This window comes from Erythrolamprus reginae, chromosome 2, assembly GCF_031021105.1.
Source record: "Erythrolamprus reginae isolate rEryReg1 chromosome 2, rEryReg1.hap1, whole genome shotgun sequence".
NCBI lineage: Eukaryota > Metazoa > Chordata > Lepidosauria > Squamata > Dipsadidae > Erythrolamprus > Erythrolamprus reginae.
The window spans coordinates 317,356,706-317,376,850 of NC_091951.1; the positions used below are offsets into that span (position 1 = coordinate 317,356,706).

Sequence of the window (20,145 nt, forward strand, 5' to 3'; positions counted from 1 at the left end):
AATTGTGGAAATGCTGTAGGTCTAGTATGTATATATGGATTTTAACAAAGCAAGTGTGAAATTCTGAGCAGCAAGTTAATAAGGATTGGCTGTATAATAACAAATTAATGATTTTAAAATAGAGGAAGACAGATTCCAATTGAGCATTAGAAAATATAACAAATCAGCAATGGAACCACTTGCCTAGGCAGTGGTTGTTTCTAGTCATTGGTTCCTTTAGTTGCAATGTTTAGTTTGTGGATTTCTGTACTTCTCCCAAGGGTTCTTACCACTGTGGAGCTTGCAAACCAGGATTTACTGGAAACCAAGTCAGAGGATGCACGGCTGAACGAAGCTGCAGAAATCGTGCTCTGAATCCTTGCAGCATCCATGCCCATTGTTCAGAAATAAGACAAGGGAACATCTTGTGTGTTGTAAGTCCATGCTCTTCCCATCATTATTAAATATACAGTGGTACCTCTACTTACGAACTGAATTTGTTCTGTGACCAGGTTCTTAAATAGAAAAGTTTGTAAGAAGAAGCCATTTCCCCCCTAGGAATCAATGTAAAAGCAAATAATGCATGTGATTGGGGAAACCACAGGGAGGGTGGAGGCCCTGTTTCCTCCCAGGAGATTCCTAGAGAGGGCCCACAGAGGCTTCTCTCTGCCTTTTCCAATTACAGTTTCGGAGGCTCGGGTTTGTAAGTGGAAAATGGTTCTTGAGAAGAGGCAAAAAATTCTTGAACACCCGGTTCTTATCTAGAAAAGTTCGTAAGTAGAGGTGTTCTTAAGTAGAGGTACCACTGTATATATAAAACGTAATTTAGTGCAGAGTTTAAGATGAAAAGAAAAGCAAGCAAAGGAAAAACACGACCAATCATATTTTGTAATTTGTTTTTAAAATATGCTACAGGTATTTTGGAAGCAAAATTGTACCCATGTTTTATTTGGAATTTTGACTTTTATCACACACAAAAAATCAACATTAAAACATTTTTAAAAAGTGTCTTAGTGTGCCTACCTTTCCCAGTTTGATGGCTTTGGGATATTTTGGGACTGCAGAATGTCAGCCATATAATCTCATCCTGCCTAAGGATTTTTGAAGTTGCAGACATATCTCATTTTAAGCAACTCAGAAATGAGAAGGCTGCAGTATGCATTTGTATAGAAGTCTTAGAATATGTACCAAATGTGATACTGTTATGATATACAGTGGTACCTCATCATACGAACTTAATTGGTTCCAGGAGGAGGTTCATAAGGTGAAAAGTTCGTAAGATGAAACAATGTTTCCCATAGGAATCAATGTAAAAGCAAATAATGCCTGCAAATCCTTCAGGAAAATCCCAAACTTTAGAAGGGAGGCGAACAGAGGGCAGGGAGGAGCAGCTAAAGGAGGCGGGTGGAAGAAGCAAGGCTAGGCTAAAGGGTGAGTGGGAAGGAAGAAAGGCAAAGGAGGTGCCCCTCCCTTTTCTTTTTTCAAAAGACACAGTTTCAATGCCTTTGCAAGCATGCAAAATCTTTACTCCTCCAAGCTGCCCCTCCCTTTTCTTTCTTCAAAAAAGGGGAAAAAAGAAACCCCTTCATCCCAGCAGTAGCTGCTTGGGTTCCTAAGGTGAAAATAGTTCAGAAGAAGAGGCAAAAAAATCTTAAACACCGGGTTCGTATCTTGAAAAGTTTGTTAGAAGAGGCGTTCGTAAGATGAGGTACCACTGTACTAATATACTATACTTGCCTAATTTAGTATCCTTAGATATTATGGGAATATAGCTCCTGAAATTCATTGGCTATGCATGTGGAAATTCCAGTACCTACAAACTCATTCAGGAAGCGAAGGCTGACATACAAGGACACGAATCAAATTCTTTTAAAATTTCAGTTGAAAAAGAAAGAATAGGAAGGACTGTGCCCATAAAGACATTTCAATATTGCTTTCATTTTGTAATACTTTTGTTCACAGTGTGGCGTTGGCTGGGCTGGTGATGGCTTTGTGTGTGGAAAAGATGTTGATATTGATGGCTATCCAGACGAAAAACTTCCGTGTTCAGCTGACAGCTGCAAAAAGGTTAGCAGTTTGACAGAATTCTGGGTGACAAGATGTTTCATGTTTGTTTCATGTTTCAACATTTTATCAAAGAACTGCCGGGGGAAAAAAGAGAACTGAAAAACTTTTTATGTCCTAGAGCAGTGATGGTGAACCTTTTTTTCCCCGGGTGCCAAAATAGCATGTGTATGTGCTATCGCATAAGCGCGAGTGCCCACACCCATAATTCAATGCCTGGGCAGGGTGAAAACAGCTTCCTCCATCCCACAGAGGCCCTCTGGAGGCAGGAAACGGCCTGTTTTGCTACTTCTGGTGGGCCCAGTAGGCTCTTGTTTTCGCCTTCCCCAGGCTTCAAAGGGTTTCTTGGAGCCAAGGGAGGGTAAAAACTATAAAGCCCTACATGGCATTGGACCTTGTGGTACCACCTACTGCTGCATGAATCCCAAGGACCGGTGAGGTCCCACAGAGTCGGCTTTCTCCAGGTTCCATCAATTAGACAATGTCGCTAGGGGGGGCCTAGGGGAAGAGCCTTCTGTTTTTGGGCTCCGCCCCTCTGGAATCAGCTCCCCCCCGGAGATCTGTATTGCCCCCACCCTCCTTGCCTTCCGCAAGAGTCTTAAGACTCATTTATGCTGCGAGGCTTGGGGCCCTTAGATCCTAGCCCCTGGCCAAATGAATGTAATGTATGTTCACTGTGTAAACGGTAGTGACTGATTTTAATATTATTGGGGTTTTAGATTAACTGTTTTATAAATTAATTGGATTACGATGTTGTACTGGTTTTTATATGTTTAAGCCACCCTGAGTCCTTGGAGAGGGACGGCATAAACGTCCAATTAATAAATAAATATTAAATAACTAAAAAAACACCTCCCCATGCCCCCGGAGGTTCTCTGGAAGCCAAAAACGCCCTTCCAGAGCCTCTATGCGAGCCAAAAATCAGATAGCTAGTGTACACATGCATGTTGGAGCTGAGCTAGAGCAACGGCTCACGTGCCACCAGATATGGCTCTGTATGCCACTTGTGGCACCCGTGCCATATGTTCGCTATCACTGTCCTAGAGATACCTCATCTTACAAACCTAATTGGTTCCGGAAGTAGGTTCGTAAGGCAAAACGTTCGTAAGATGAAACATTGTTTCCCATAGGAAACAATGTAAAAGCGATTAATCCATGCAAAAAAAATAAATAAATCGCAAAAAGGCGCTCTGCTGGGCGCCGCTGCCTGGCTGTCACCTTTTAAAACAAACGGGGGCTTCTCAGCATTCTCCCGAACCCGAATTTTTCGGGTTCGGGAGGCCGCCAAGAAGCGCTGCCGCCTGGCTGTCACCTTCTGAAACAGCCGGGGGGGCTTCTCGGCATTCTCCCGAACGCTGAACCCGAAAGTTCAGGCTCGGGTTCTGGAAGCTGCCGAGAAGCGCCCGGCTGTTTCAGAAGGTTACAGCCGGGCGCCGCCACTCGGCGGAGTGCCATTTTTGCAATCGTCAGCGGTGTTTTCGGCCAATCTGGAGGCTAGAAAGGAGGGGGGGAATCCCAATAGGGAATTCCATAGGCGGAGCTTTGACGTCACGAAGTCGTCCGAACCGTTCGTAAGAAGAGGCAAAAAATTTCCGAACCCCGGGTTCGTATCACGAGGAGTTCATATCACAAGGGGTTCGTATCATGAGGTACCACTGTATAATCAAATACAATATGTATTCCTCCTATTGATGCTAGTTGGTTATTACCGACACTGTAATCCATCTCATCTGAAAAGGACACTCTATTGTGCTTACTTTGTAGGACAATTGCTTATTTGTGCCAAACTCTGGACAAGAAGATGCTGATGGAGATGGTGTGGGAGATGCCTGTGATGATGATGCAGATGGGGATGGCATTCCTAATGATCAGGTGCTGTTTGGGAGTTGGCGTGTTTTCTATAATTAAGCAATACTGCTGCTAGTTTGGACAAGGGGGACCGTTGTATCAAAAAATTGTCCGCCTCTATGTTGATTTTTACCATTGTTGTACCAGCACTTTTGACACACTTCTAGAAAATAAAAATGCATTTTATGCAATTGAATAAATAGGCCATGTCAGCTAGTAAACATGGTAAGAGTAATTGAGGATGAGTCAACGTTACGTTCCCCCAAAGTTGCAATTTAAAAAAGAAGTTTGGAAAGGCATTTCTACTCTGAAATTACAATGTTGGTGGAGTTTTTTTTTACTAAATGTTATTTTTCATTTTGTGGGGTACCCTAACTACAAAAATTGGGCCACAAGAATCTGACTAAAGAAAGCGAAAGATTGTCAGTAGGCCTGTTCTTTTACTTGCTATGCAAAATCTCCAGTGACTATAAACTGGGAAGGATTTATGTGTGTTAGATCTGACTTTCCGGTAATTGTAAAGGCTTCTGCAGCTGTCTGTACTCTAGGTAACAGGTAATGATCTTGATATTTAAGCCTTGTTTTTTGAAACAAAGGAGAAACTCTGACACAGGAAGGCCAAAGGGGAGCAAGTGATGTCACATATATTATTGTATTGTTGTAAAAATGGTGCAATGCGCATTAATCAGAAAAAATATAATTCATAGCATTTGCATGTGGCATCATAGCTCTACTGGACGCCTACAAACATGGCATCATTTTAGTGCTTTTCTCTTATCCATTTATCAGTTTGTATAATTTTTGGATTCAGATGACCAATATTCCTCTCTCCCAATGTATTCAAAATTAATGCAGATCATTTGGTTATTTTCTTACCCCTTCAGATAGGAGGCTGCAGTGAACTTACATGTTTGCAAACCTTTACAGATTGCAAAGAACCACCATATTTTAATGCCATCTGCCAGGGCCATCTGTCAGGGGCCATGACAAAGAATCTGTCCTAAATCCCATTACATGAGACTGTTTAATCAAGGGGACCCAGAATATATCTTTCCTCCTCCTCCTCCTCCTCTTCTTCTTCTTCTTCTTCTTCTTCTTCTTCTTCTTCTTCTCCTCCTCCTCCTCCTCCTCCTCCTCCTTCTTCCTTCTTTCTTTCTTCTTCTTCTTCTTCTTCTTCTTATTATTATTATTATTATTATTATTATTATTATTATGTCAGTACAACACAGCAAACGAGATCACTATGCTGGATTTCGTATTTCATCACCAGTCAGGCGCAAAAATACGAAATCCAGCATAGTGATCTCGTTTGCTGTGTTGCTGTATTATTATTATTATTATTATTATTATTATTATTATTATTATTATTATTATTATGTCAGTACAACACAGCAAACGAGATCACTATGGTGGATTTCGTATTTCATCACCAGTCAGGCGCAAAAATATGAAATCCAGCATAGTGATCTCGTTTGCTGTGTTGCTGTATTATTATTATTATTATTATTATTATTATTATTATTATTATTATTATTATTATTATTATTATAATAATATTTGTATGGCGCCCCTCTCCGTAGACTCGGGGCGGCTCACTATTGCAGTGTTTCCCAACCTTTTTTGAGCCGCGGCACATTATTCATATTTTCAAAATCCTGGGGAACATTGAACGGGGGGGGGGGGGGGGCGGCTAAAGAAAAGTTTGGACAAAAAAAAATCTCTCCCTCCCTTTTGGTCTATTTCTCCCTCCCTCATTCTCTTCCTTCCCTTCTTTCTCTCTCTCCATCCCTCTTTCTTTCTTCCTCTTTTTTGCTCTCTCCCCCTCCTTCCCTCCCTCTATGTCTTTCTCTCTCCCTTGCTCTCTCTCTGTCTCTCTTGCTATCTCTTTCTTGCTTTTTTCTCTCTTTCTTGCTCTCTCTCTCTCTTTCACTGCCTCTTGCTATATGTCTCTTTCTTTCTCTTTGCCTCTCTTGCTATCTCTCTTTCTTTCTCTCTCTGTCTCTCTTGCTATGTCTCTCGCCCCTGGCTACTCGCCGCTGCCTTCGCCGAAAGCGCTTTTGTCCCGGGCTCTCAGCCAGGGGGCTGCAGGAGAGGTGGCGAAGGCGATCTCTCTCGTTCTCTGGAGGCTGGAGAAAGTGATTTTCAATGTCGGGGGCGCGGGCCGGCGTGCGCTCTCCCCATCCCCCTGCCGGCTTACTTTGAATGGGGCAGGGGGATGGGGAGAGCGCACACCGGCCCGCGCCCCCGACATTGAAAATCACTTTCTCCAGCCTCCGGAGAACGAGAGAGATCGCCTTCGCCGCTTCTCCTGCAGCCCCCTCGCTGAGAGCCCGGGACAAAAGCGCTTTCGGCGAAGGCAGCGGCGAGCAGCCAGGGGCGCGAGGGGCCTAGAGGCGCGGGGGGGCGGCCGCGGCTTCGCCCTTGGAAAAGGGTGTGCGGGGGGGGTGTTTTGGGGTGCGCTGGCGCAGGCGTGCGCGGCCCGGCACCCTCCTGCTCCCACCGCCCTCCCTCCGGGCCCCAAAGGACATTGGTTGCCGCCCCCGCCAGGGAAGCTCCAGCTGGGCTGGGCGCTGCTGGTGCCTCCACCCTGGAGCTCTTGCCACCGCCATCCCCCAGCTACTACTTGGTGCCGTTGCTGATGGCGCCCTCCTCCTCTTGCTGCCGGTGCGAAGAATGAAGCTCTCCTTTTTTCCCGCCTTCCTTCTTTGGGGCAGGAGAGCGCCAGCAATAGCGGCATCGGAAAGTAGCCACACCGGCAGTGCCCCGCCCAGCTGGAGCTGCCCCAGGAGTTTGGCGGCACCACTGGTTGGGAAACGCTGCACTATTGGACTCTATAGAAAGGACAGAAATAATTGGAGTTAGACAGTCCTCTAAATAATCTGGCCCTATCTCTTGAAGGCTTTAAAGGTGACAATCAGTTCTTGAAATTGAAGTTGGAATTACAACTTTTACAGGCCTGAAAGCAAAGGAAAGTTGAAGTAAGACCACAAGCAATTCACAATTTTACTTAGCAACTGCTTCATTTAACAACACTTGGTTGGTCTGTCGCAAGACTGTCAAATTTGTGGCCTGGAAGCCGGATGTGTCATGCGCTAGCCACAGCCACAGCCAGTTTAGTGAAGGGGAAAAAGTCACATGACGATGCCATGGCAATATGAGTTTGACACCCCTGGCCTGGAGTAAAGACTGATGATATCTAATCCTGGGCTATTAGATGACCTCAAACAGTGGCTTCATACAGAGATTAGGTGGGAGAGGGGAGGAAGTAAAACCTAGCACAAAGCAATGTCTACAGCTAGACCTCTAAGAAAGATTTACAATAAAATGAGAAAACAAAATAGAATAAAATATAGATAGGCTGTAAGGAACAAGGTCCAGCAGAATAGCTGGCATATACTGTATGTTAATCGTTAGATGCTTAAGTTCTGATACCAAAGTAATCTATATAGCATAAAGTTGCATGCTTTTGTATGTTTTTGTTTGTATATTTTTGTGTGTGTGTTTGTTTCTGTCATTTTAAATGTAAATATTCAATGAAGATTTTTTTTTTAAAGAAAAAAGAAAGATTTATCTCTCTCTCTATTTCAGGACAACTGTGTCTTGGCTCCTAATGTCAACCAGAAGAATAGTGACCAAGATATCTTTGGTGATGTTTGTGACAACTGTCGCATGGTATTAAACAACGACCAGCGGGACACTGATGGAGACGGCAAAGGAGATGCCTGTGATGAAGATATAGATGGAGATGGTGGGTCAATCTTCATTTCTAAAACATATTGAAAAAATCATATGGGCAACTACATGTAGCACTTAGGGCTTTGTAGTTTGCATATTGGCAATTGCACCTACATGCTTTCAAATGTTTCAGACCTGTTTTCTCATATCAGTTTATCAGAAAGCTACTTTTGAAGCTACATTGGCAATGACCTCATTGCCACATCATACATGGCATTGGACCAGAGTACCTCCGGAACTGCCTGCTACCGCACAAATCCCAGTGACCGATAAGATCCCACAGAGTTGGCCTTCTCCGGGTCCCGTCGACCAAACAATGTCGTTTGGCGGGCCCCAGAGGAAGAGTCTTTTCTGTGGCGGCCCTGGCCCTCTGGAATCAACTCCCCCCGGAGATTAGAACTACCCCCACCCTCCTTGTCTTTCGTAAATTACTCAAGACCCATCTATACCGCCAGGCATGGGGGAACTGAGACACCTCCCCCAGGCTTTTATATTTTATGTTTGGTATGTATGTGTTGTTTGGTTTTAAATGATGGGGTTTTATATGTTTTTTCTCTTTTAATATTAGATTTGTTCCACTGTAACATTGTTTTTATTATTGTTTTGAGCTGCACTGGCTGTTGTGAGCCGTACTCCGTGGCCTGCACTGGCTGCCGATCAGTTTCCGCTCACAATTCAAAGTATTGGTTATGACCTTTAAAGCCCTACATGGCATTGGACCAGAGTACCTCCGGAACCGCCTGCTACCGCACGAATCCCAGCAACCGATAAGGTCCCACAGAGTTGGCCTTCCCCTGGGTCCCGTCGACCAAACAATGTCGTTTGGCGGGCCCCAGGGGAAGAGCCTTCTCTGTGGCAGCCCCAGCCCTCTGGAATCAACTCCCCCCAGAGATTAGAACTGCCCCCACACTCCAGGCATGGGGGAGTTGAGACACCTTTCCCCCAGGCTTTTTTATATTTATGTTTAGGTATGTATATGTTGTTTGCTTTTTAAAAATATGATAGGGTTTTATGTGCTTTTTAATATTAGATTTGTTTTTGCTGGAATATTGTTTTTATTATTGTTGTGAGCCGCCCCGAGTCTTCGGAGAGGGGCGGCATACAAATCTAATAAATTGAATTAAATTGAATTGAATCATGGTCAGAAGATGGGAACCCAGGCAGACCAAAACAGCATCTACGTTCATTCTTTGCTCTGATGTTGGAGGCACTGAAATTTATAAAATCATGCCTGTGATAGATCAGCAGTACAAAACTGAAGGCGCATAGATTGCAGATCCTTTTTTGTAGGAAACTCATTTAACTAACAAAAAACATTTTTTTTCCTAATGCTTGCAAGCATTCCTGTTCAATTGCCTTTGCCTCATCCCTGCCTCTTGGGCTGGAGCCATGATTGATGGTTGGCAAGACTGGATTCAAACTGTCTTCCAGCACACCTTCACACAAACCCCATCATGTTTCTATTTCCCTATTTCTTGATATTGAACAGATGTCTGGAAACTGTCAATGTGCAGCAGGGGACTTTTGGCATCAGATTTCTGGTTGATGCTCTTTATTTCTGCTACAGAAAGTGCATTCTGAATTATCCTGTGACCCCCTGAAATGTCTTCCTGGAAATATATGTTTGTAGGCAATATATATTGTTGTTTTTTTAAATTTTAAATATTTATTATATATTTTATTATATATTTTGAGTCAGGCATATACTTTGACAAATGAAGCATGCACAATTTGGGAGTCCTAGATTCTTAATTCCTACTCAAAATATAGGTGGTGATTGTGGCTACGAGGATCCATTGGGGGAATTGCCATTGCATCCAGCACCAAAATAGGAGCTTTATGTTCTAGGTCTAGGAGAACATAACCCATGACTGCTTGGTCTTTCCTAAGGATGGTAACAAAAATTGAGTAGGGCCAGAATCGATACACCACCTTCATCCTGATCCTACCAAGTCTAATCCACAGATGATATCTTTCCATCTACCTAAAACAATATTGAATATAAATGTATATAAGAATATCTCCGGGACCGCCTTCTGCTGCACGAACCCCAGCGACCAGTTAGGTCCCACAGTGTTGGCCTTCTCTGGGTCCCGTCGACTAAACAATGTCATCTGGCGGGACCCAGGGGAAGAGCCTTCTCTGTGGCAGCCCCGACCCTCTGGAACCAATTCCCTCCAGATATCAGAGTTGCCCCCACCCTCCTTGCCTTTCACAAGCTCCTTAAAACCAACCTCTGTCATCAGGCATGGGGGAATTGAAATTTTCCCTTCCCCGCTATGCTTATAGAATTTATACATGGTATGCTTATATGTATGATTGGTTCTTTAAATTGGTGTTTTTTAGATTATTTTTAATATTAGATTTGTTTACATTGTCTTTTTTATTGTTGTTAGCCGCCCCGAATCTTCGGAGAGGGGCGGCATACAAATCTAATAAATAAATTAATAAAACAATATTGAATATAAATGTATATAAAAAGTAAGTCACGTAATTTGAAAGACATCTGCCCAAGTCAACTCATTCTACATTCTATCTAACAGGCTACCCTAACAGTTAAGATGTAATAGAGCAGTGGTGAACAATCCTTTTATGGCACGGAGAGGGGCGGCATACAAATTTCATTAATAATAATAATAATAATAATAATAATAATTATTATTATTATTATTATTATTATTATTATTATTATTATTATTATTATTATTATTATTATTATTATTATTTTCCTGCCCCCACCCCAGAAGGTTTATCCTTGTCCTAAACTGGAAAAAATGTCAACCTTTTTACATGCATGGGTTCAAATAATATTCATCACAGTGGTTTTGCCCTTCCACCAAGTGGAAAAAGAAACCCCAAACCAAAGTTGTGATGCCCAAAATTGATCATTGTGCTTAATTCCTGTGATCTAATCTGGGAATATACAATTTATCCTATACTCTCTCTTCTATCCCTTCTCTAATTTAATATCCTTGATGGTGTCCTCTACTACCTTCATTGTATATTATTTTGTATTGGACAAAATTAAATAAATAAAAAATAACCCACCCACCCACCCCCCATTCTGGTGTTTTGGTGATGATAAGGTAACATTTATTATGTGTCCAATTTTATTCAGGGATTAAGAATCTTTTGGATAACTGTCAGAAAATAGCCAACTGGGAGCAGAAAGATAGAGACAATGATGGTGTTGGCGATGCATGTGACAGCTGCCCTGATATCAGCAATCCCAATCAGGTGAGCAGATAGCTGGTACATCTGCAAAGACACCAGTCTTCAGTGGAATTAAAAATGAGAATTAGAAATTGCTATAAGGTTTCAAGTTTATTAGTCTTATTTCAGGCTTGTAAAAAATATTTTACAAGATGTATTCAAAGCCATTGCTTCTTCTTCTTACAATTACATTCATGGTTGTAAATGCACTAACACTGGAAGTTTTTAAAAAGAGATTGGATAACCATATATATGAAATGGTAGAGGGCATCCTGCCTAAGCAGGGGGTTGGACTAGAAGACCTCCAAGGTCCTTTCCAACACTGTTATTCTGTTCTAACATTTATATAGCTGCCATCTTAAAATAACTCTGGACAGCTCACCACCAATAAAACTGTATAAAAACAGTTTAAAACAAATATATAGGTATGGGTACTGCAACAATAGTAATATAATCTTTAATCCACATGGTTCAATATGAATTAATTTAAATTGTAACAGATTTCAAGTTCTTCAATCTTTCTTACAACTTCTATCAAGAGCTTTAAATAAAAATGGCATCTTGGGTATATAACTTCCTTCATATTCTTGTGAGTTCTCTTAATTCTATACACATATAAATTCTTGGAAGAACTACATGGCAGTTTTTTCCCTATAAGGTAGCATACCGTATTCATAGCCCTTCATCTTATATAATGTAATTTATTTTTCTTATTATTGGGTTTTACAGTCAGACTCTGACAACGACCTGGTTGGAGATTCCTGTGACACAAACCAAGACAGGTAAGTTAAAGTTTAAGCTGCTTAAAACCCACCTCTGCCATCAGGCATGGGGGAATTGAGACCCTCTTCCCCCTAGGCCTTTACAATTCTATGCATTTATTATTTAGATTTGTATGCCGCCCCGAGTTCGCGGAGAGGGGCGGCATACAAATCTAAATAATAAATAAATAAATAAATAAATAAATGTATGTTTGGTTTTTTATATTAATGGGTTTTTAATTGTTTCTAACATCAGACTACTATTGTACACTGCTTTATTGTTGCTGTTAGCCGCCCCGAGTCTCCGGAGAGGGGCGGCATACAAATCCAATCAATCAATCAATCAATCAATCAATCAATAAGCAAACAAACAAACAAACACATACATACATAAATATGCATAAGCATTGTGTTTCTCAATCTCAGCAACTTTAAGATGTATGCACTTCAAATCCCAGAATCACAAATTTTGAATCAAAATCAGGGAGCTGGAAGGAGCCATGCAAATCACTTAATCTACTTCACTCAAAGCAGGAAAACAAATTAAAATTCCCAGAAGGCGACTGTCTAGTTTCCATTTGAACAAACCCAATACAGAGACATCCGCTGCTCTATGTATGTCTAATTGGTTCTGTTGTATGACCTGTTCTTGGAATGTACATTAACATTTTTTTTCGTACAAAATGTTTTGCTTTGAGCGAAGTGAAATGAAGTAGTCCAAATCCATTATTGGAATTGTTATCTCTTTGATTTTGTTTTTTAAAAAAGGTTTCCCAATGGGACAATATTCAAGTATAATTACAATTACAGGAAATAACATTTCTGCTCTACTTAGCATTGGTCACAAATTGGCCACTCTAAGTCATGTCTGTTCTTCACCTGGCTACATTTTAAGAAGGGTTCCTAAACTGAAAAGGGCCCAACAGGATGATCAGCGACTGGAAATTAAATTCTACAGGGAAATTGGATGGGTTTAGCCATGCAGAAAATCTATTGAAGAAGAAATATGATTCAGGAAAGCGGATTCTGGATTCCTGTTTAGGGAGAGCTTCCGAGGGGTCAGAACAGAGCAACAGACATTTTCAATATTTTTTCAGTGGAAGAAGCATATCATTTGTTCTGCTTCATGTAGAAAATAGAATCACCAACTAAGAAGATGCCAAAAAAGTAGGAAGCAAACAGAACAAAACACCCACTCTGGTTTCATTTTGTTTAAAAAATAAAATAGAAAAAGGATACTAAAGTCACGAGCATTTGACAGAGCAGAGGAGCAGATAATGAAATGTGCATCACTGTGTTATTGTATAAGCCAGTGTTTTTCAAACCTTTTTTCTTCAGGCGACCCTTTGGTGTCGTCAGATTTCTGACGGGACCTGTACCGTGTACCGGTACTGTTTATGTCCCTTCAAGGCCTTGAGCATTAAGGAGGGAATTTAATTAAAAGAAAATGTATGTAACTGGATGACAAAATTAGAAAAAAAAACTTGCAACTTTTTTGATGGTTGATATTAGTTACTAAAAAAATACCACATTTTATTCATGGAAAATTAGATGGTACCCTGTATTGTTTGAATGTATGTTGAGAGAAACATTAAAAAAAATTACACCCCTCCTCAAAAGTCTTTCCTTCCTCCATCCCTCCATCCATTTCATTCTTCTTCCTTCTTTCCTTCCTTCCTTCTTTCCTTCCTTCCTTCTTTCCTTCCCTCCTTCTTTCCTTGTTCCCTCCATTTCTCCTTCCTTCCTTCCTTCTTCTCTCTCTCCCCCCCACCCGCCACTCTTCTCTTTCCCTCCCTCTCTTTCCCCTTTCTTTCTTTCTTTCTTTCTTTCTTTCTACTCCTCTGTCTCTCTTTTCCCTCTCTTTCATTTTCCCCCTCCAGGTACCTCCCACTCTCTCCCCTTCTCTCTCATTTGTTTCTCCTCTCTCTTTGCTCTCATTTCTCTCACTTTCATTTCTGTTTTTCTCTCTTTTCTCTTCCTCTCCCTTTTTCTTCCTCTCCCTTCTCTCTCTCATTTGTTTCCCTCTTCTCCTTCTCTCATTCTTTCTTTCCCCCGCTAAAAAGAAACAGCGAAGGGAAGATCAGCAGGGGTGGGCGTGGTCCAGAGAGCTGGAGCAGCCGGGCAGCATGGGGCTCTGACCCATGGGCGTTTCTCCCCACCTGACAGCTTGGTTGCCGGTTGCAGCTGTCAGGCGGAGAAACGGCATTCTGGGAGGAGGAGGAGGCAAAAGCGGAGTAAGGCAGAGGTGGCGGTGAGGGCTGCTGCTGCTCCTGTTCAGGGTTTTTTTTCTCATTAAGTCATGGAACCCCTGACTGGCCCTTGCGGCACCTTTAGGTTCCATGGAACCCTGGTTGAAAAACACTGGTGTAAGCACTGCCTCTTTTGTACTTGCGTTATGTTGCACACAAGTATATAATGGGTGGAGCTGGACAGAATCTTGGCTTGCTGTGTGTCAGCCTTTCAAAGTAAGCCTGGTCAGGAAACAGTCTTCTTTAAAGCCTATTAGACATTCTATTGTTGTAGTGTATAACAATAGAATCTTGAAAGTCTAACAGAGTGTTTTGCTCTTCCTTCTTATACCAAAGAGAATCAAGAGGGTAAACTTTCTCACCCTTCCTCTCTTTCAGTGTTTACGTAACCGTCTTTGCACTCCTTCTTTTGTGTCTGAAGTTAACTGTCTCAAGTTAAAGTAGGCTTAGTTAATGACTAAATGGAAGGCATGGAATGAAGTTAGTCTATATTATTAAATTAGAGAGTTCATACTAATCACCTGCATCATTTGTATAATTATGTCAATAGATAGTATAAATTGTTTTTTAATCCCATTTGCTTCCATTTTTTAAATTGTATTGATTTATGCCATTTGCATTACTTATGTCATTTATGGTGCTATAATTATCAAGGGCATTTATGAAAGGTATTAAATGTCTGAGTTATTTTTGATTTTACATCGGAAATGTAAATACAAAACTAATAAATAAATGCATACAAATCTAATAAATAAATGCATACAAACCTAATAAATAAATAATAAACATCAGAAATGTGGCAGATACCAGGCGCAAGGCAGTTTCCTCAATAAAGATATGACAGAATGAGTTCCTTCTTCAGAAGGCTCTTTTATGTCTACAGTAGTATCAAAACGTAACTCTTTCCTTTACATTATATTACAGAACCAATCACTAACCAACTACTATCACTCTAGACCACTAAACCAAACCATCAAACCATCACACAAAAGGTGTATTACATTATATACATGTACTGACCAATCAGATCTTAGAACAAATTGCATCATTATGCTGAAACACCATGAATCAGCGTTTTCTTTACTTCTACTGTACTTGTAATATTACTTCAGGGTTATATGCTGACATTAAAGAAACAAAAGCCATGACAGCAATCATTTAATCTTTAAATTTTACTGGCAATTATTTTCATGTTTGGCTTCAATTAGTACTGACATCTGTCACCCCTTGAAGGTAGACCCCACTAGGAAACCCATGCCATGTGGCTCTGTTATTCATTTATTCTAGAGCTATGTAACAGAAATTTGCAAGTCTGAATGTACTTTGTGTTCTGGACTCAGATCCCTTTTATCTCTCTGTTGCCTTGATAGTGGCTCTTCCTTTTGTCCTTCAGGGCCATTCCCCCTGCTGTCAATATCATCAAGTGTACTATGAATGGAGATGTTTCTAGCACTCTGTGAGATGACATAATGTCATGGTTTTTACTCATATAAGAAAATAACCCTATTCTTACATTTGGGGACAGACTTCCCCCATCTGGTGACATAATGTAACTTGCTTCTGATTTATCTTCACTATTAGCTTCATTCATCTTCCATATTAGTTGAGCTGGCTGGAATGATGGAAATTGTAGTCCTATTATGGGATGTTGCACTAGACTGGAACACCAGGCTCAGGCCTTCTTCAGTCAGAGAAGTGTATGGAGTGACTAGGCTGGTCACTCCCTTGGTTTATCTACCTCACAAAGTTGTTGGATGGAGTATTATCTCAACTGCAGGGATGAAATCCAGCAGGTTCTGACAGATTCTGGAGAACCGGTAGTGGAAATTTTGAGTAGTTCAAAGAACTGACAAATACCTTCCTGGCTGGCCCCAGAGTGGAGTGGGAATGGAGGTTTTGCAATATCCTTCCCCCTGCCATGTCCACCAAGCCATGCCCTCCAAGATTCACCATACCCACCAAGCCACGCCCACCAAGACTCACCACACCCACCAAGCCACGCCCACCAAGACTCACCACACCCACCAAGCCACGCCCACCAAGACTCACCACACCCACCAAGCCACGCCCACCAAGACTCACCACACCCACCAAGCCACACCCAAGGGTATTTTTTAAAAAATGGGATTTCACCACTGCTCAACTGTCTTGAGTTTTGGGTAGGATGGTGGGATACAAACAGGTACATAAATAAATTGGGAGAAAAGGGTTGGAAGAGATTGCTTGGAAACCTAGACATAGGAATTAGCATGTTGTGTACGTGTTTTTTCCCCCCTACCTTGCTGTACCCTAGTGATGGGGATGGACACCAAGACAGCACTGATAACTGCCCCACAGTCATTAATAGCTCCCAGCTTGATACTGACAAAGATGGTTTGGGGGATGAATGTGATGATGATGACGATGACGATGGAATTCCTGACCATGTCACTCCAGGGCCTGATAATTGCCGTCTGGTTCCTAACCCAGGACAAGAAGATGAGAACAGTAAGGCCATTCTCTTTCTTTTGAGTCCTCACTTCTGATTTTGTTTCCAAATTTACTATTGGTGATCTAGTGTGTTAAATCAGTGCTCGGAGACTGCTTCAGTTCAACAGGTTTATTTCGTTAGGCATAATCAACGGAACAGCTCTCTTCGACACTCAAATCCCAATAAGGACAATGGCTAATCCGTTGCCCTATTTATACGGTTCTTTTACACGGGAACATTTCCTGACAACCGTTTATTTTTGGTGACATTCTAACTTAAGTCGCTTCTTAACCAATCAGTGATTTAACTGTTTATTTTCAGTTTTCACTGACATAACATAGTGCTATATTTTCCTGGGCTTTTCTGGCTTTCCTGGGTTTCTCTAGCCTTCCCCCAGGGGGCATTAAAAATGAGTCCTTGTCATAATTTTCCTATCCAATTCCTTCCTTCATTTATTTATTTATTTATTAGATTTGTATGCTGCCCCTCTCCGAAGACTCGAGGCGGCATACAAATCTTCCTTTACATAAGGAAGGTACAAAAGTCACTGTCTTCCCTCCAGATCAAGCCAAATCTCCTCTGCACTCTGTAGTTCTAGGGAAATTCAACCATTTGGGAAAGAGTCAGGGCGGTGCAGCATGTAGAGTGCTGTACTGCAGGCCACTGAAGCTGACTGTAGATCTGTAGGTCAGTGGTTCAAATCTCATCATTGGCTCAAGGTTGACTCAGCCTTCCATCCTTCCAAGGTGGGTAAAATGAGGACCCAAATTGTAGGGACAATATGCTGGCTCTGTTAAAAAGTGCTATTGTTAACATGTTGTAAGCCGTCCTGAGTCTAAGGAGAAGGGCAGCATAAAAATCAAACAGACAAACAAACGAACAAACCAATCAATCAATCAATCCTTGAAATAGGAAGCAATTTGATGTGCCCCAATAGTGATTTAGGTCTGGAACAGACTGTTTTATCTAGATTATTTGGGACACCTTCAAATGCTTTGGCTTGGAGAAGGTTCAGTAGGACCATTTTAGATTTTCTGAATCATTCCATTCCCAAATCAGCAATTTTTGCATATAATTTTGCATCTTTTGCTTTGGCAAATGAATTTATTTCAAGCATCAGTTTCAATTTCAGCTATCAAATGGCACTCCTTAAACAGTGAATTTTGGTTTGCAGGTGATGGAATTGGTGACATTTGTGAATCAGACTATGATCAAGATACAGTCATTGACCAGATTGATGTTTGCCCTGAGAATGCAGAGGTCACCCTGACTGATTTCAGAGCTTATCAGACTGTTGTCCTGGATCCAGAAGGTGATGCTCAGATCGATCCAAACTGGGTGGTTTTGAATCAGGTAAATACTTTTAGAAATCTAAAAGCAGCCAGGGATAAACAGTTGAACAATCTGACTCTTCATTTGTTTAGCAAAAAACCCCCAAAGCTGTCTATAAACAAGCTAGAAGTAAATCACCTGAGCAGAAATTTGCTTTGAGAGTTATCAGTGAGCCCCTAATAAGTTTGCCTTCTAAGTCAAGAAATGGTACTTGGTTAACATAAGAACCATAAAGGAAAAGCAGTAAGAGCCATTCTACTCAAGGTGCTCTAAGATTGAAAAGTCCAGATCAATTTACAAGACTTTGCAGCTGCAGCATACAATGCTTATGGCATATTTATTTTCCTCTCCAAAAACAACAGGCATATATCTGTATCAAAACCAAGCTTGTTGCTGTCTTTGAAAAAGTTAAAAGGTTTAAGTAGTTGGTGGCAAAGAACAAATTTAAAAAAAGCCACGGAAGCAGAAACTAACTTTAGAAGCAACTCTATGGAATGATAGAAGAATACGCCCAGTGGCTGAGCCTGAGAATCATAACCAGAAAGAAAAGATTTGGAAAACACTGTGCCCTGCAGGAACCCAAATACAATTGTCAAGCCTACAAGTAACTACTTTATTAGTTACTCTAAAAAAACAGGAGTGGCCAGGAGAGGAAAAATAAACTGCAGGATGTGTCAGGCTTTACCTAGCCAACACTGAGAGTCAGTGATTCAGAACAGATGATAGATTCTGTTTATTGCAAGCACCAGAAAAGCCATTGAAGAAGAAATCTCACAACTGCCAAGAATAAAACACAGGCCATATTTATTGCAAAAGCAAGTTTATGTTTGTGTACCCCTTTCTACTGCCAGCATTACATTACAGACTAACAATTTCTTGCTTGGCATCTAGCCTTTATTATGATAACAATCCATTTTGATGTCAGGTGTTTTTTTTAACTTTGCCAGGTGGTAGATTTCTAAAGTCCATGTGTTGCCTGTTATGTTGGTTGAGACAGGCAGGATTCCCTTGAGAACCATTTGTTGGGGGTCAAGGGAAAGGGAGGGTCTTGCCTTCTCTTTCTGCTCTAGATCCCCATGGACAATTGGTGGGCCACTGTGTGACGCAGAATGCTGGACTCGATGGGCTTTGGCCTGATTCAGCATGGCTCTTCTTATGTTCTTGTGTAAAGTGCAGAGGGGAAGAACAATTGTTGGACCCAAAAATACTACAAGTGAGATCCTTAAGCCATTTTTTTAAAAATCAAAACATTGGCTTACAAAGTGTTGGATCTTTTTTTGCCTAATCACTAATGCTTAGAGCTTATTCAACTCATAGTACAAAATAACAAATATGATTTCACTGATACAATGGAAATACTGGGATGCTTCCCATATAGCAACTAAAGCAGGGCTGTCAAATTCATGGCCCATGGCCCGGATACATCATGCACTGGCCACACCTATGCCTGGTTTAACGAAGGGGAGAAAAGTCCCGATACATCATATGATGTCGCCGTGATGATGTGAGTTTGACGCCCCTGAACTAACGGGTACAGTTTATGTAAATGAGATAGAAGGAAATCATACTGTTTAAGAATATGCATTCCTGCTCATAGATTTAAATGAATGAACTAGCGAATGCTATAGAAGCATCTGTCTTAAGGAAAAAAGAAGAAATAAAAGTAGTATTATTGTTAGTGTCTGCTCTTAGCTGGCCGACCCAACAGAAGAAGCAGGCAATGCCTTCTAAAAATGCATATCCTTCAAAGAGGCACCGAATCATAGTGATAAAGTAAGAGACTTTCGTTATCAAACATCTGCTGGGAGATAAATTCTATTCTGGCCTTTCCACGTCTAAATTGTCTTAGTAATAACTTTTTATTTAGAGAATGGAAGTAAGTATGAGAGGATCAACTTTCCTTGACTTGATAATATTCTATAGAAAAGACGTGGTTGAAGAATTAGTGGTACAGGAAAAAACAAGGTAATTGAGGAAAAAATGGCCACGTAACAGGAATTCCTGATTTTACATTTTACAATTCCTGTATAGACACAGATTTGGCACATTATTCCTTTTTGGGTTGTACTATTATACAAAGCACAGAAAAATAGAAGTAGACAAAATGCAGGCAGAATATAAGAGAAAAAAATGAATTATAATTCAGTTTAGTTATACAAATGCTATGCTATCTTACACCAATGCCATTCGGTACCAAAACTAGTTTATATCAATCTCGCCATACTTTTCTATTTTTACACACCATACATATTTTCATCTTGTTGACACTGTTTATTTAATATTTTAAAGATACAGAAAAATATGAAAGATAAAAGGGGAGGCATATAAATCCAATGAATGAAACACAAAGAAGCAAGAACTGAAATATGATAATTTGGTTTACAAAGAGCTTTCCAAGTGTATCTGTGAGTGAAGACAATGACTGTGTATAAGACCAAAGGACCAGAGAATATTTTACATGGTGAAACATTAACCAGAAGCTTAAACACTTAAA

At 41.0% G+C, this 20,145-nt stretch overlaps 1 protein-coding gene across 3 annotated transcripts in view; it reads left to right on the plus strand.

Moving 5' to 3' along the window:
- Window positions 1-20,145, plus strand: part of THBS4 (thrombospondin 4) — a 74,846-nt gene that overhangs the window by 46,957 nt on the left and 7,744 nt on the right. For all 3 annotated transcript variants that reach the window (XM_070743231.1, XM_070743229.1, XM_070743230.1), the window contains exons 10-17: window positions 261-413; window positions 1,942-2,046; window positions 3,808-3,915; window positions 7,480-7,639; window positions 10,745-10,863; window positions 11,569-11,621; window positions 16,143-16,336; window positions 17,494-17,672. In XM_070743231.1, the coding sequence (XP_070599332.1) occupies window positions 261-413; window positions 1,942-2,046; window positions 3,808-3,915; window positions 7,480-7,639; window positions 10,745-10,863; window positions 11,569-11,621; window positions 16,143-16,336; window positions 17,494-17,672 (1,071 nt within the window). The remainder of the gene's footprint in view (window positions 1-260; window positions 414-1,941; window positions 2,047-3,807; window positions 3,916-7,479; window positions 7,640-10,744; window positions 10,864-11,568; window positions 11,622-16,142; window positions 16,337-17,493; window positions 17,673-20,145) is intronic.